This window comes from Hypomesus nipponensis, chromosome 26 (genome assembly GCF_054491055.1).
Source record: "Hypomesus nipponensis isolate SF chromosome 26, ASM5449105v1, whole genome shotgun sequence".
Classification (NCBI taxonomy): Eukaryota; Metazoa; Chordata; class Actinopteri; order Osmeriformes; family Osmeridae; genus Hypomesus; species Hypomesus nipponensis.
In genome coordinates this window covers 8,972,330-8,989,271 of record NC_140386.1, presented here as the reverse complement: position 1 = coordinate 8,989,271, position 16,942 = coordinate 8,972,330, and the positions used below count along the sequence as shown (strand labels likewise).

General features: G+C 50.9%; 2 protein-coding genes across 5 annotated transcripts; one reads left to right on the top strand and one right to left on the bottom strand.

Moving 5' to 3' along the window:
- Window positions 1-31: 31 nt before the first annotated feature.
- scyl3 (SCY1-like, kinase-like 3) lies at window positions 32-6,140 on the top strand. Of its 4 annotated transcripts, none has more exons than XM_084692710.1 (14): window positions 32-116; window positions 844-1,023; window positions 1,233-1,418; window positions 1,576-1,689; window positions 1,845-1,901; window positions 2,012-2,114; window positions 2,496-2,607; window positions 2,758-2,835; window positions 2,980-3,119; window positions 3,401-3,591; window positions 3,765-3,936; window positions 4,239-4,409; window positions 4,494-5,296; window positions 5,444-6,140. In XM_084692710.1, exons 2-14 carry the CDS (start codon window positions 859-861, stop codon window positions 5,504-5,506), a joined length of 2,355 nt encoding a protein of 784 aa, XP_084548836.1. In that variant the 5' UTR covers window positions 32-116; window positions 844-858; the 3' UTR covers window positions 5,507-6,140. The 4 variants fall into 4 exon arrangements, with proteins under 4 accessions (XP_084548836.1, XP_084548834.1, XP_084548835.1 ...); XM_084692708.1 differs by having other exon boundaries at window positions 56-116; window positions 794-1,023; XM_084692709.1 differs by having other exon boundaries at window positions 72-319.
- Window positions 6,141-7,518: 1,378 nt separating this feature from the next.
- Window positions 7,519-16,942, bottom strand: firrm (fignl1 interacting regulator of recombination and mitosis). Its single transcript, XM_084692706.1, has 24 exons — window positions 16,379-16,942; window positions 16,223-16,262; window positions 15,880-15,968; window positions 15,656-15,760; window positions 15,435-15,575; window positions 14,927-15,089; window positions 14,719-14,803; window positions 14,219-14,357; window positions 13,680-13,769; window positions 13,520-13,584; window positions 13,275-13,423; window positions 12,483-12,612; window positions 12,116-12,302; window positions 11,403-11,485; window positions 11,183-11,234; window positions 10,870-10,959; window positions 10,460-10,645; window positions 9,841-9,957; window positions 9,671-9,766; window positions 9,454-9,567; window positions 9,223-9,327; window positions 8,950-9,030; window positions 8,609-8,821; window positions 7,519-8,489 (listed from the first exon to the last, which is right to left on the bottom strand). Exons 1-24 carry the CDS (start codon window positions 16,466-16,468, stop codon window positions 8,241-8,243), a joined length of 2,859 nt encoding a protein of 952 aa, XP_084548832.1. The 5' UTR covers window positions 16,469-16,942; the 3' UTR covers window positions 7,519-8,240.

The following is a 16,942-nucleotide window of genomic DNA, read 5'->3' as shown; positions in this document are numbered from 1 at the left end:
GCTCCCATTTGGCGTCAATAGTTTCGTCTGATATGACAGGAAGAGCCGGTGTTTACAGATTCTAATGCAGGAAGCAATTTCTTTGGTCCACGTTAGCAGTCAACACTCGCGGCAAAGTAGGTGGATGGCCAACACATTTTTTATTTGGGGATTGTAGGGCCTTGCGATTACGGACATGACAATTTCTAGTCGTACCGACTACCAAATGCAATGGTTACTTTTAACGAAGCTTTCAGGGTAGCATTGCCAGCTAGGTAGCCTAGCAGCAATAGCAATTTAGAAGTAGTGCCTCTCGAGTCATCCAAATCAACAGTCACAGGTAACACACGCAATGCTAGCTTGCTATCTGACTTAGCTAGCGGGGCTAACAATACTTTGGTCACATATGCAATATGATACGCTGCCACTTTCTATACTGGATTATAACTAATTAGTTTGGTTAACCAGCTGGTAGAACTAACTTACTAGCGCTAAGCAAGAGCTGGAAACACGAAGGTGGATGCATGGAATCACGTTTTATTACAATGCATGTAGTTAGCTAGTTGACTAGCAAGACTGACGATGTTGACTTGATTAGCTGTTTGTTATGTTATTCAGCCTTCAGATGCTTAACTTTGGTTAAGCTATTTAGCTACGCTACGGTTAGCTTCCTGGTGCAAGAACTGAATTATTATAAAGAACCCACATTGGTTTTCACTTGGCTATATAGAGCTAACAGCATGTTTTCCTCATTCATTCACGCATGCTTGTGCGCCTGTTTACTCAAACATGCAATGTCATTATCCCTGTGTAGTGTGATAGCCAGACCCAAGGGTAACTCGGCTGGACAAACCGTTTCTGCAGGGTGAGCGAGCGACTATGGGTTCGGAGAGCAGCGCTTTGCGGAGCTGCATCTTGGAGGAACCGCTCCTGACCCGTCCCTCGGGGCTGACCATGTACTCCGCCGTGCTTCAGGATGGAAAGCCAACGTCTGTGTTTGTTTACAAGCAGGGAAATGAAGACAAGGTCAACAAAGCTGCTAAAGTAAGTTTGGTTGCTACGTTGCAATGATCATCATCCTATCTCTGGTCCTCTGAGTCTGTTTCCTTCTGGTATGAAATGAACTATATAAATAAAGATTGATTCAAAAATACTCAATGATTATCATCAGAATGTGTGCTATGGACATTCTCAGTTATTCACTGCACCCCCCCCACCTCCTAACCCCGCCCCCCTGTCTCCGTGGCTCGCAGCACCTGAAGACGCTGAGACACCCGTGTCTCCTGCGCTTCCTGTCATGCTCAGTGCAGGACGGAGGCATCCACCTGGTGACTGAGCGCGTGCAGCCTCTGGAGCTGCTGCTGGACAGCCTGTCCCCTGAGGAGGTCTGCGCCGGCATCTACGACCTCCTGCAGGCCCTGGTCTTCCTGCACGAGAGGGTAGGAGCGCTCACACACACATTCACACACACACTCCACAGTGGAGCAGAGAAGCATCAGAGTGATAACTCAGTTTCAAGGCTATGCTTCATGTTGTCGATGTGTTGATAGCGATCGACTCTGACCTCTTGTTTCGCCCCCCCCCCCCCCCGCGCAGGGTAAATCGAGTCACAACAACGTGTGCCTGTCGTCCGTGTTCGTCAGCGAGGACGGCCACTGGAAGCTGGGAGGGATGGAGACGGTCTGCCAGTTCTCTGAGGCCACGCCTGAGGTGTGTGGAGAGCTCAACCTGAGAGACTGCCTTCCACTACTGTGTTTATACCACCCATACACTAAATAGGATAGGGATGTATTTATTGACGATTGATGGCTTGGAAAAAGAAAAAAAAATCTAGTATGTGACGTTTTAATTTTTCCCCTCGCCAGTTTCTCAAAAGCATTCAGAATGTAAGAGAGGCGAGCACAGTTCCTCCAGAAGAGAGGGTGAGAGGAACACGATCATAAGAGTCATAATCATACATGGAAATATTCAGTGTTTTGGGGTACGTAATAATGGCGAGCGAACGTTGAGTGTCGACTGTTGTTGGCTGCAGGTGGAGGGGTTTCAGATGCTGCCGGATAAACACGCCCACTCCCGAGACTGCTTCTCATTTGGGACGTTGGTAGAAACGCTCCTTCCTGTCCTGATTGGCTACGGTGAGTACAGCAGGCTTTCTGATTGGCTACGGTGAGTACAGCAGGCTTTCTGGGCTTCCGTCCTTTATACGAGTCTTCATTCTCACCACAGAAGGGTTGAAGAGTAGCTGTTTTTTTTCTTTTGTTAATGGGATCCAAGTTTCCTTTCGTCGGAGCGTGTAGCTTTGCCAAAGCGGGCTGAGTTTGAATCCGGCCCAGGCACCTTGGCTGCATGTTTTCCCCTTTCACCCTGCCTTCCTGTCTCCCATGAACTGTCTCTATCCCCAATTTTTTTTTACCCTAACCCCAAAATATAAAAAATAAAGTTGCCTTTCCTCTTCATTTATTGTCCCCTTTTCCTCTGTCTGTCTCTCTCTCTTTCTCTCTCTGACCCTGGCTCAGTCTCCGAGGAGCTGTCAGAGAGTTTGAAGAGAACCCTGCAGGTTGGCTTGTTGACCTCTGACCCCTTGTCGCGCCCCCCCCTCAGCTCTCTGCTGACTCACGACTTCTTCAGGTTGGTTTAGTCATGTTGTTCCTGTCTCTACAGAGAATGAAACCTTTGTGAGATATAGACAGTGTAGTGTATCATACAAGTGTCTGCTAAATGATTACATGTATCATTGTTCTATCACTGTAACTGAATATTTGCTACTTTTTGCTTCAGGAATGACTTTCTGGAGGTCATGAACTTTCTAAAGAGCCTGACCCTAAAAATGGAGGATGAAAAAAACGAATTCTTCAAGTAAGTTTATCTAATCTCCAGAAAGAGCCATAAGACCGGTGTTTGAATAAAAAACAAACCCCCCAGATGTTTGTGTAAATATGTACATAATCACCACATATTGAATATGTATGTCCAAAAAAAAATGTGTGGCCTTGTGTGTAGGTTTCTGTTAGACAGGGTACAGAACCTTCCAGAGGAGCTGCTGGCCTCACGCCTGGTCCCTAAACTCCTCAACTCTCTGGTGTTTGCTGAACCCACAGCTGTCAAGAGCTTCCTGCCTCACCTGTTCAAGCCAAAGAAAGGTACGGCCAAATCACCGTCACCGACTGGTCAGTGTGCGGCACCACGTCTTCTGCTGACGTTCAGAAGATTCATCATTCTACTTTATAACGTGTATCTTTTTTTTTTTTTTTTTCTGCCTTCCTAAATATGAGTCTACAGGTACCTGACTAAATGTTACTCGCTCGCTCTCCCTCTACTCCTCCCCCGTCTCTCTCTTCTCCTCGTCCATCTCTCCCCTCTCTCTCCTTCCTTCTCTCTTCCTCCTTCTCTCTCCCCTTCTCGCCCTCCCTCCCTCCCCCAGACTCGGGCGGAGGGGGGGGCAGTGAGGAGTGTCTCCTGTCGGTGTCTCTCTACCGGCAGCACGTGATCCCTCAGCTCCTCAGTCTCTTCAAGGTGAACGAGGAGCACGTGCGCTTCGTGCTGCTGGCTCACGTGCACGTCTACGCCGAGTTCTTCACCCAGGACGAGCTCAAGAACCAAATCCTACCTCAGGTTCGCTCGCTCGGTACCTTGAGCTAGCTGTCATGCTTTCAGCAAGATAACAGCTGAAAAACACATTTCTAATGAGTCATAGTTATATTAGTTATATATAGTTATAGTACGTAAAAAAAAAATATATATATATATATATTTGTATGTTGTCACTGAGATATTTTCCTCCTCAGATTCTACTGGGGATGAGGGACACTAACGACGCCCTGGTTGCCATGACGCTCCAGAGTCTGGCTGTACTGGTGCCGTTGCTAGGGGCGCAGGTGGTGGTGGGCGGAGAGAGGACCAAGGTGTTCAAACGCACCTCGCCCAACTTCACCAAGTCAACCGAGGTCACCCCAGAGAGTAAGGAACACAACATGAGCCACTGAGTCGAGTCGAAAAAAACAAGATTTCTTATGTGTTTTATTTTCATGCTCTCATGCGTCATCTGTTTGCTTAACCCTTGTGAACCTTCGGGTCATTGTGACCCATCGTTGTGTTGCGACAACTTTACCGAATACAAAAATAAAGCAAAGCATTTTCTTTTAACCTCGGAGCTGTGTGGGGTGTGAGACAGCGCGACGGTTAAAAGAAAATGCTTCGCTTTATTTTTGTATTAGGTAGTACAAAAATAAACGCCCCCCCTCCCTTCCTCCCCCCCTCAGCTTCCCCTGTCCACATCGTGTGGGGCTCCTCCCCCAAGGTGGCCCAGCCCCCCAAGGTTCTGAGTATGTTCCCCAAACCGTCGGGGGGAGGGGGGCTGGTTCTGGGGGCCATAGACAGCCTGCAAGGCTCTGGAGAGAACCCCAGGAGGAACCCACCGACTGGACGGTCTGGTAAGGAACCCACCTGCCACACAGTCTGACGTGCCTGAATGCAAACAGCTAAAGGGAAGTATGACTTTTTTGTTTTTGTTTTAGCCGTGAGTAAGGAGATGTCTCTGCCTCTGAACGGGTTCACCCCGAACAACAACACTGAGTACGGCCAGGAGCAGCGGGAGAGGGCTGGGGGCCAGGGAGGGGGCCAGGGAGGGGGCCAGGGAGGGGGCCAGGGGGAGGACTGGCCAGACTGGAGCGACACGGAGGAGGGGGAGAGCCGAGACCGGGTCCAGATCCACATCCAGGCCTCGGAACGACCAGGGAGTCCCAGCTCGGGGGCCCCCCTCTCCCCCCAGGAGGAGCAGGAGCCCTGGGATGACTTTGAGGACCCGGAGCCTGGCTCTGACCTCTCCACCCCCACACCCGATCCCGTCGTCCTGCGACCGCCCGCGGGGGGCGCCGTCGCCCCCCAGAAGCCAGCCCTGGAACACCCCAGGGCGTCCTCCAAACCCCTCAAGCTGAGCCCCCGCTGCCCCGCCGAGAGGAAGCCCACCTCCTGGGACAACGGGTGGGACCAGGAGGGGGACGCCGGCGACCCGCCTCCCGCAGAGCGCAAGCCCCCCGCCAGGCGCCGTGGGAACGAGGGGGCTGACGGCCTGGGGAAGGAGTTCACCATCGAGGTGAAGAAGAAACCGGTGAGGGACCCCGAGTTGGACTTCTTTGCGGACATGGAGCCCAATATCCAGCTGTCGTCCCCGACCCTGGTGCTGCCTGGGGACCACGGCACCGGACACCCTGGACTGTGTACGGGCGCGGCCTCAGCACAGGCTGAGCCTGGAGAGACCTTCCCCTCCGTAGACGCTCTCAAACTCACCGCCAAGTTTGCGGCTGCCGACACGACAGAGGTACCCGTGTGTAGAACACAAGTGATGACTGAATCATTCGAACTTTGGGGGTCTGAAATTGTAATTAAGGTTTAAATATTGTTACACAGACCTGCCCTTTTTTCATTTCTGAAGTGTTTATTTGTGTCGTGTTTGTCCTTCTTGCAGACGGAAGTGGGAGGATGGGGGGATGGAGAAGACCTTAACTGGGAGGATGGAAACGCCTGGTGATGAACTGCAGTGCACACAGCCACTCTGCACGCAGGCAACGCTCTGGACGTGTCGCTCTAAAGGACCGTTTTTTCTCAGCCAATCGGAGAACCGGAATCCTCTCCATCTGCACAAGGACATTCATGGGCATTCTAAACAAGGAGTCATGTAGATAGTGCTGATCGTGAAACTGTGATGGGATGGGAAACGGTTCATTTTACCATTGGGATTTCACTCACTTGTGACGTGATTCAGATGTCCTATATCAATGTCCTCGTTAATGAAGGACCTATGTTTATGATATTTTGCTTTTCTATCGAAAGACTCTGGTTTGTCGCTTACTGAAACGTAGACTGGGAAATTGTAGACCTTTCTTTTAGAATTTTGCCAAAATCTCATAGAAAATGAATGGACCATGGACTTAAGACACTAAACGTAGGTGAATTACTGTACTTCAACTTTCCTTATCAGGATTTCTTTAGGTTTGTTGTGCCATATCGGAGCCCTACATTTCACCACTTGCGTTACCATGGGGACAAATTATGGGATTTCTACAACCTTGGCACTTTGAATGAATGTGAAATAGAGAATGACAGATGTAATTTATTTATATCTTTCTGGTGGTTGCTGGCAGAATAAAAAGGTTTTACGGTTTTGTCGCGTGACCCAGTTTCATCTGTCAGACCTGTGACATGTTGTTCAGGACATTTCATTACTGTCTGACCACACCAGTTACAACTTCTGAGGGCAATTAACCAGCAATTAACTGGGCATGGATGCTGTTCCTGCCAGGAACATTAAACGTCTATCAAATAGTTTTCATAAATTCGTATTAAGAGCATTTGGCTGCCCACTTCAAAGATATATTCTCAACATAATTTTTTTAGACAAGAAATATTAGCACCCAGCTGGATTTGAACCCAGGGCCATGCTTTGTCAGGTGCATGTTTTTATCCATTGGGCTATTGGGGTAGTCCTGTTTTTTTTTTTTTTTTGCAGACTTCATCTCTTCAAAAACTCAAACACTTCAGAGATATATCCTCAACCTGTCTCTATTTGTTGTGACTCAGTTAGCTCAATGTATGAGAGTGTGTCCAGTAATCTGAGTGCTTGATTCAGGGCCTGGGTTCAAATCTCACTGCTTGAACTTCTAGGAAATTTGGAAATTCTGTAAAAATAAGCAGATATTTTGTTTCATTAAATATCTTTATAAATGCTGACTTAACTTATAATATTTTTGTTTCCCCTTCATATCCTCCCTGGCACACTCCTGCTGTGCAGGAAGCATGTTGGGAATCCCTCCCTGGCACACAGGAAGTGTGATTGGACACCTTCATGTGCCCAAGCATGATGGGAGATCCTTCCCTGGCACACTCCCTCCCCTGGCACACTCCTGCTGTGCAGGAAGCATGATGGGAAATCCCTCCCCTGGCACATGGAGGTGTGTGCTGTACCCCTGGTGGGGGATTGGGGAACTTGCATGTTGTGCACCTGGCGAGTCCCTTCCTGGCATGCAGGAGGTTGGGGACCTTGGGTGCTGGGCCACAGGTGTGCTTGGCCCCCTGGTGGGGGATTGGGGAGTTTGCATGCTGGCTCCCCAGCCTGGACAATCTCTGGGGACCTTGTGTTCTGGGACCCCTGGAGGTGGGTTGGGGACCTTGCATGTTAGGGAAGCAAGAGATTAGTGTGGGTGCTTGCATGGTGGGACCTGCCAGAACTGGGATTTGATGCTGTGTTACTGTGGGCTTGATAACCCACGTTCTTATCCATTAGGCCACTGGGGCCCCACTTCCCCTACCTGGAAAAATCATACTTGACTTTAAAAAAGCCCCCTTTAAAGGGATGAGAGAGATAAATGTTATTCATGTTGTGATGGGGTCCCAGTGGCTGACTGGTTAAGCATGCGTGCAATGAAAAATGACTCACTGCAGGGTGTAAGATCAAATATCCGTCTTTACCTGCCCCAGTTATGTTTAAAGGACTTTACTCTTATGGAGTAGAAATGTTATATTAAAAGGACTTTACACTTAAGATGAATTTTCTTCATGTTTTATTTGACAGTGGTCAGGTTTTTTCAAGTAAAACCCAACTCATTAGTGCAGCGGTTTTCAACCCTGGTCCTCAGGGAACTCCTGTCATGTCATGTTTTAGATTGTGCCCCTGCTTCAACACACCTGCTTCAAATTAATGGGTCGTTATCTAGCTTTGCAGAAGCCTGGTAATTACTATCCATTTGAATCAGGTGTGTTGAAGCAGGGAAACATCTAAAACATGCAGGACAGAAGTTCACAGAGGAGAAGGGTTGAAACCCACTTCATTAGTGTGCGAGAAAGAGAGTCGTGTGTGAGAAAGAGAACATGTATGTAACAAGAGTTTGATTAGCTAGAGCACTAGAACAGTAGTCTAAGACTGTATCCACTCCTAACATCCAACCTAAAAATGAATACATCCAACCTAAAAATGAATACAAAGTGGAATTTTTGGTGTGAGCGAAAGGACGTGTTTGTAAATGAACCAACTGGTTAACATTTCTGCCAATATTATCCCTCCCCCCAAAAACTTTTATTACTCTAAAAAATAATAGAACAGTCTTATATAAACAAAAGTCAAGTTTACAAAACAATAGTCAGTCAGGCAGACATGTTTCTGTGTAAACACGGCTTCCAAACACAATCGCAACAGTACAACTGCTTTTATAATCTATTTAAAAAAAAGAATAAACAGTGGATTGAGGGCTGTAAAAACAGGCGGACTGCTAGCTGTCAGGGCTGTGAGTCATACTGATTTGGGTTATCAGTGTCTGCAGTTCCTGTAGTCTGGGAGAGAGCCAGGCTGGAGGGCGGATGGGGACAGGGGTGGAGGCGGGGGCGGAGGCTGGGGCGGAGGTGCGGTCACCCTCCTGGGTGAGAGCCAGCAGGGCCCTCAGGGAGCTCTCTGCTGCCTGGACGTGGCGCTCGTACTCCTGCTCTACGCTCGGCTCCAGACGGGCTCTCTTATGGAGCGGCTGATGGAACAAAACAAAAACAAAACAGCACAAACGCCCCTGGCTCCGTCACTCATCCCCAACACAGAGACAGGTCTTGGTGCTGCTGTGACGGTGTGCGTTTCCCCAGCGTGGGTCACCTGTGAGTCAGGGGCCATCCTGTCGTCAGGGGCGATCCTGTCGTCAGGGGCCATCCTGTCGTCAGGGGCCATCCTGTCGTCAGGGGCTGCGGGCAACGTCTCCGTGGCAGCCTCCTCAGGACTCTCCAGCCTCTGGCTGTGCTGCTCCACAGCAGCGGCCTCCCCTCTCAGCCTCCACAGGCGTGTTTCCCCTGCTTCCTCTGTGGTAATGGTCTGGTGGAGAGAGAGAGAGAAGCGTGATTAAAAGAACATGATCCAGATCCTGTCTGTCTGGCGTCGTTAGGGTGGGGGGGGGGGCCCTGGCTACGGCCAGCGTGGAGAAGCTGGCGTCGCTTGGTTACCTTGCTGAGGAAATTCACCACTTTGGTTTTGGTGTCCTCAGTGCTGAGGCTCTGGGAGATCACCTCTTCGTGGTTGGTGATCTGAAACACGTGAAAACAAGGCCAGTCATGGATTGGAATATTATTCAATAGATTATGTTCCACAGGTAGGAGCTTGGAGAGTAAACTATAAATGGCATAATTAAATATAACTGTATATTCTAATAGCATGACGCTTTTATATATCGTTCTGTTTGTGTCCGTAAAGCCGTTGGATGTTCAGAAGTGTCCTACCTCTGCGAAGTGAGCGAACGCCTCCAGGGCGTGGTGCTGGAGCAGCCAGGAGCCCTCAGCAAGCAGAGCCCCAAACACAGCACTCACCCTGGGCAACACCTGGCTCTGGGTCCCCCCCCACACACACAGAACGGTTTAGTTGGATGGAACACACAGTGCACATATTCCCAGAGGCGATCGATCTCGGAGGTCACTTCTACATGAGACCTGGGTGGGTGGGGGGGGGGTCACCTGGACATCCGTGGGGAAGAACACCTTCCCAAGAGACGCCAGGAAGTCCAGAGCCGCCAGGGCCACGTCGTCGGGACACGTCTGAGACAGGAGGGCCTCGACACACCCCAGAGCCTGGGGACACACACACACACACACTTATTACAGGGTCCAACACAGAGGAGAGACACGGTGCTGATAGTCTGAGTGTTTGATCTGTTAAGAGAGAGCGATGTACCTGGCAGACGACCTGCGGGGCGATGTTCTTAACCAAGATGGCCGACGTGGAGAGGAGCAGTCGCAGCGTGCGCTGGATGACTGGGTGGAGATGCACCTGAGGGCTTTGGAGGATTAGCTCTGTGTGTGTGCGTGTGTGTGTGTGTGTGTGTGTGTGTGGCTGCCTCTCACCTGGCTGGGACACATCCGAGCCCAGAGCTGAGTGAGCGCGGTCAGGGCAGACGACACGCTCTCTGCCCCCGCAGCGTCGCAGCGCACCACGGCCAGCAGGGCCGGCAGCGCCTCGTTCTGCAGACAGGAGGAAGGTCACGCGCTGAGCCCTGCTTTTGTTTTCACAGCTTCAGACGAGATCAACAGCACATCCGTGAAGGGTGAACTCGTCACACTGGCCTTAACTCTTTCCCAAACCATCGCCGCTGTCGTAAACAAACTCAAAGCGCTTCCCAATCATCCTCTCGCCTCACGCACGGTCAACATCCATCTACCTAGCACGACTGGAACAACACAGTAGCCTTGCCCTTCACAAACACAAGCTATTCCTCCGATCCTCCACGACCACAGGAGGCAGTCTGACCCTGACCCACATTTACATTTAGTCATTTAGCAGACTCCTCTTATCCAGAGCGACTTACAGTAAGTACAGGGACATTCCCCCTGAGGCACGTAGGGTGAAGTCCCTTGTCCAAGGACACAACGTCATTTGGCACGGCCGGAAATCGAACCGACCACCTTCTGAGTAATAACCCGACTCCCTAACCGCTCAGCCATCTGACCTAGAGTCTCTGCTCACCACGGTGCCCAGCTGGGCCAGTCTGTGGCCCCCCTGCTGCCAGGCTGCCAGGGCGGAGAGGACCAGGGCCAGCAGGCCCTCCTCGGCCCTCTGACGGGCCTCCGGGGAGAGGGCTCGGAGCAGGACGTGTCTCCACACCTGCTGGTTCTCTGGACGGGAGGCTGGGTGCCGCTGCACCAGCTCCAACTAAAACACACGGAGATGCACATCCTGATAAAACACACACACACACACACACAATACTGCACATCCAATACTTGATAAAACACACATTCACACACATCAGGGACATGAAACAACATGCGCACAGTTTCTGCACGTCAGTGACCTCAGTGCACACACACACACACACACACACACACACACACACGCTGCGCAGGAGTGTTTTGCTGGTGTGTGTGTGAGCTGACCTGATGGCTGGCCGTCATGAGGAACACCATGCGTCTGAGCAGCAGGCCCAGGTGGGTCCTGCGGTGCCCCTCTCCTGGGCACAGCTTCACCTGGGGGGCAGAGAGCAGCCAGCTTAGGGGACAGGTGTCACCTTCCCTCCACGTCCAACAACACCAATTGTCACCTCAGTCGGGGTGTCTCTGAACCCCTCAGCCGCCACCCCCACCCCCCCCTCCACTAGGTTAAACTCTCCCCCCCCCCCCCAGTGTGCAGACAGGGAACGAGGTCACAGACAGGGTGGGGGAGGTCGTGACCCCTGAGGAGATGACCCACCAGGTCAGCCAGGAGCAGCACGTGGTGCAGACACATCTCTGCGGTCCCGTACCTGAACAGAGGAACTGGGTCAGCGCACCGGAACACTACACTACCCAGAAGGCCTTTCTCCCACACGGCTGGCCCTCCCTCAAGGCAGTGCACCCTCCCTGAATCCCTCTCCCACCCAGGTGTCATTTACAGGAACACAGGAAGGGTGGGGGGGGTGGGCGGAACTTACCGGGCCAAGAAGCACCACACATCCACAGCCAGGAGGGCTGTCTGGGTGTCTGCCTGCAGTACTGTCGCTAGGAGACAGCGCTCCTGGGAACGAGGGGGGAGGTGAAGCATGATTCACAGGAAACAGAGTGAAAGTTTGAAAAATAAAAGAGAAACTAACCCAGAGAGGCTGAAGGTCCATAATGACAGGACATCCTTTACACGCACACACACACCCAACAACATTATTACCACCAGACGAGCAGGAAATCATTTCCCCTGCGAAACTAAAACCTTGTTTTGTTTCTCAATTAGGTTCTCGTGTGAAAGGGAGTAAGTCCACCACACTCAACCAATGTCTTTCTTTCTGTGCCCTGTGTCTTGGACTCTGAGGTTAGGGTTAGCCACTCAGCCTACCAGTCGTACCAGGAGAGGGAAGTGTGCTGGGGTTAGGGTTAGCCTCTCAGCCTACCAGTCGTACCAGGAGGGTGTTAGCCTCTCAGCCTACCAGTCGTACCAGGAGGGTTAGGGCTAACCTCTCAGCCTACCAGTCGTACCAAGAGGGTTAGGGTTAGGGCTAGCCTCTCAGCCTACCAGTCGTACCAGGAGGGTTAGGGTTAGGGCTAGCCTCTCAGCCTACCAGTCGTACCAGGAGGGTTAGGGCTAGCCTCTCAGCCTACCAGTCGTACCAGGAGGGTTAGGGTTAGGGCTAGCCTCTCAGCCTACCAGTCGTACCAGGAGGGGGAAGTGTTCTGGGGGCAGGGCGGCCACACAGGCACACAGGTGAACACACACGTGCTGGTGAAGGCTGACCCTGCCCTGGGCCTGACCCTTCAGCATCACCCCCGGCAACAGCACCGGCACCCGCCGCTCCGTACCGCAACGCTGGAAGCTCTGAAAGACTGCCAGGAAGAGGGGGAGTCTGGGGGGGGCGATAGGACACATGTTGCTTTATGTTTGGACGGCCACAGAATTACAAGGTACATCGTTAGTGGTAACGTAGCAGCGAATAAATAAAGCTGTGTGTTCCGAGTGCGTGTGTTCTGAGTGTGTGTGCGTGTGTTCTGTGTGTGTGTGCGTGTGTTCTGAGTGTGTGTGTTACCTGGGAGTGTCCTCTGGGAACTGGCTGCCGCTGTACCACAGCTGCAGCGCCTCCTCTGGCTGGGAGGGCAAGTGGCTCAGCACGTTCACCAGGAGAATACACTGAGGAAGCTCAGCCTCCGCTCTCAGCTCTACACACACACAGGGCCATACACACACACACACACACACAGGCTCACACACACACACAGGCCCACACACACACACACAGGTGCACACACACACACAGGGCCATACACACACACACACACACACACACACACAGGCTCACACACACACACACACACACACACACACACACAGGGCCATACACACACACACACACACACACAGGCTCACACACACACACACACACACACACACACACACACACACACACACAGGGCCATACACACACACACACACACACACACACACAGGCTCACACACACACAGGCACACACTTTGAAGAGTCTTTGGCAGTCATTGCAGTGCTTACGATAGCGGATATTCCTCAACATTCACTAAATATTATTGTTCATAAATCACAGTAAAACCACAACCACACTGCTAAGGTTCAGAGTCCTTGGCCACAGTGTCATCGTTAAAATTAAACTTTTGTGTTCCAAACTGACCTCTGACTCCACAATGAAAACGACAACAATATGGAGGGTGTGTGTGTGTGTGTGTGTGTGTGGACCTGTGTGTGTGTGTGTGTGACAGAGATGATGTAACCCAGCGCCAGGCTACCGTGGAGAGGGCATGACCCCCTGGCAGCAGGACAGGAGGATGTGACCTCTGACCTGTGACTCACCCTGGTCAGGCTGGAGCACCGCCTCAGCATAACCCCTGACAGGCAGCAGCTGGACGAGCAGAGCCTCCATGGGAACCACGACGGCCACGGCCAGCTCCTCTGAGAGGGGATGGGGCAGAGCAGGGGCACACAGGCTGGGGGGGAACTTGCTGGTGGTGGAGGGGGGGGCAGAGTAGAATGACTTTATTCGTTAGTAAAGTTGTCGTTTGTGGTGTGAGGTATGATGCAGAGTGGAGAAATGTTACCTAAGGACACTGAGGTAGAGTTGATGCAACTGGCCACAGTACTTTGTCAGAAACGATTTGAATTCCTGTTTTTGACAGACAAATAAAATGGGAGTTCATAAAAGTAATCATGTCAAATATGAGAAATATTGATGAATATTAGAAAGGCGGACTTTAGTACCTTTACGTAGTGAATTAAAGTGTTGGCAAAGAATCTGCACATTTTGGTGTTTTTCTGGAACAGCTTGTATTCTGGGTTTTGAGAGGTCACCTTTGAAGAAAACAAAACAAGGAAGCCGTCCTCATCTATCAAACGACCTTTGACCTTGCCCTCCACATCCTTATCTTTAAAGTCACACTTTGTGAATGTCCTCAAATGTCACCACACACTGTACTGCACACAAAGTGTATTGCCTCTGTGTGTGTATAACAGATGGCTGAGCGGTTAGGGAATAGAGCTAGTAATCTGAAGGTCACCAGATCGATTCCCGGCCGTGCCAAATGACGTTGTGTCCTTGGGCAAGGCACTTCACCCTACTTGCCTCGGGGGAATGTCCCTGTACTTACCGTAAGTCACTCTGGATAAGAGCGTCTGCTAAATGACTAAATGTAAATAACTCCTCGCATGTTGACAATGCATTTATTTACCCAACAGAAGGCCGTTAACTCTATGACCTATGCCCCTGAGTGCTGACTATCTCCACTGCCCCTCTCCTGTACCTGTGGGCCAGCCTGTCGGATCTGCTCCCCCAGTTCCAGGCAGCTGTGCAGGGAAGCCAGGAGGTCGTCACACAGCCTGGAGCTGATGTCTCCATGACGAAGACGGTCCTCCACCAGAGACTGGTGCTTCACACTCTGTCTGACGGCGGGAGAATAAGCAGAGGTCAATAGAGGTCAGCAGAGGTCAGCAGAGGTCAGCAGAGGTCAGCTGTGGATGCGACTGTGGACAAACACGCGGAGGAGAGCGTGCGGAGCAAAACAACAAGTTTGGTGTGTGTTGATGCCTGCTGGTGGTCAGATGTGGGGGTCAGATGGCTGAGTGGTTAGGGAATCGGGCAACCAATCAGAAGGTTGCCGGTTCGATTCCCGTCCGTGCCAAATAACGTTGTGTCCTTGGGCAAGGCACTTCACCCTACTTGCCTCGGGGGGGAATGTCCCTGTACTTACCGTAAGTCGCTCTGGATAAGAGCGTCTGCTAAATGACTCAATGTAATGCTTACTTGATGATGCATTTCCACGTGTTGGCATGTAGGGCTATGTCCAGGTTAGAAATCACCGAGCATATGTCCATCAGACTGTGTATCACTGATAAAAAAAAATCGAAACAATGGAAAAGTTACAAAGGGAAATGAAATCCATTTCCCCCATATTCATCCAAATCAGAAGACGTCACATTGTGAAAACTCCCAGAATGCCTCTTTCACCCACCCGTCACGATGTCAGAGACCTCCTCCTCGGAGGCACTGGTCTCCACGGAGACCCTGTCCAGCAGCTCCATCAAGCCCTTCTGGAGGAGGTAGGCCTCCTTGAACAAGGCCTGCAGCAGGTCAGCCACCAGGGACAGACGGCCACGGTACACCCCCTCACTGTCCTGGAGGCCAGGGGAACACAGTACACCCCCTCACTGTCCTGGAGGCCAGGGGAACACAGTACACCCCCTCACTGTCCTGGAGGCCAGGGGAACACAGTACACCCCCTCACTGTCCTGGAGGCCAGGGGAACACAGTACACCCCCTCACTGTCCTGGAGGCCAGGGGAACACAGTACACCCCTCACTGTCCTGGAGGCCAGGGGAACACAGGGCACTCATCCTCGGCACTGCACACACCCCTCACTGCACGCTGCAGCACGTTCCCTCCCACACCCAGATCCACTATCCAGACACCCATCACGTCCTCTCAAGCCCTTTTCTAAACTAAACGAGGTGGTTATTTACCTTACAGTGCTGGAAGGTGTCCCTTAGGACTTTGAGGACGCAGAAGGGTAAGGAGCGGACGGCATTCAGGGCCGGCGCCTCCGCCGATGAGCCCGCGTGGCGCACGCATGCCGAGAGCACTCCCAGCACCTGCACGCTCTCCTGAAAAGGACCGCAGGGTTACGCTCCGCGACGTCTGGGTCGTCGGCGCGAGAGTGGACATTGGTCGTTGGAAAGCGCACCTGTAGAGCGTTCCTTAGAAGCAGCTGTAGTTGCGTGTTCTGGCTGGACAGCTCGCCAACGTGGTTGGTAATCTCTTCCATTAGACCGTCGAACACCTTGACCACCTGCGAACCGTTTCAACACGTCAACACGCGAACACGCGCCCTGAAAACGCACAAGCACTCAAAGCGTAGGCTCAAATGAAACGAACGTACGTCCCCAATTCATGGAAATCGTGGCACACCTTTGGTAAGATCTTTGAGAAGCATTGGTCTTCCAGCTCAAAGAGGTCAATGTGAGGAAGGAACATGTCTGTGATTATTTTCAGCACACCTGGAGGGAGACAGACAAACTTCATTTGAAATCTCGTCAAAAACCTTATATGGATCTATGACAGCACTAGTGGGCGGACATATCCAAATTTCTTTATGACTTGTCCAATAATAATCTTTGCAATTACATTATTCTGATTCGAAGGCCTGATGACAGTTTAAATCAATATGCAGTCAATGAATATCAATTATCTGTTTAGTTAAGTTTGAGTGATAACTGAACAAATGATGTTGCAATTTTAGAAGGACACTTACGGATATGCTCCTCCCAGCTCTCGAAGCTATGATTCATGGAGTACATCCAGTTAAAGATCAACAAAACTGATTGAAATTGCGACAGCACAAACCACATTTGTGCCACAATAGCAATTGAAAGTGAGAAACAAACTACTAAGAGTCGTGAAAGGATATCATGAGTTTGGGAAGGACAGATTTCAGCTCTTTTCGACATGTGTCTTGACTCCACTGAAGGACGTCTTCCAACAGACTGGCCTGCGACATTGTGACAGCTAGCTACAGTAGCTGCTCGGTGCTACTGGAGCGCTATCTGGAAACCAGGCGGTGTCAAAACTTCCAGCATGAACAGCTAGTTAGCATTCCACGACACCTAGCAAGCTAAACCCCTGTATAGTGGCTAAACAGTGTACACATGGATGTAGCTACCAAGCTAAGTCAACGCTAACGAAACCAGCTAGCTAGTAACACAGCTGAATCAAGCTTCGTATCATACTACTACTAGTTGTAGTACAGCAAGCTAGCGTTACATCAATTTACTTGCAGGCTACAACTTTATCTTAAATTGTTTAACCACCAGCAGGGAAACGTTTGTCTAACATTCGCAGGGAGGCAAAATTATTTCCATAGTGTGTTAACTACGCCAGCTGGAAGGAAATAAAAAAGATTCGACTTGTAACCTAGACATAAATTGTAAATAGTGTTGTTTCGCGCCCGTCCATCACAGCCCGTACGTTTAAT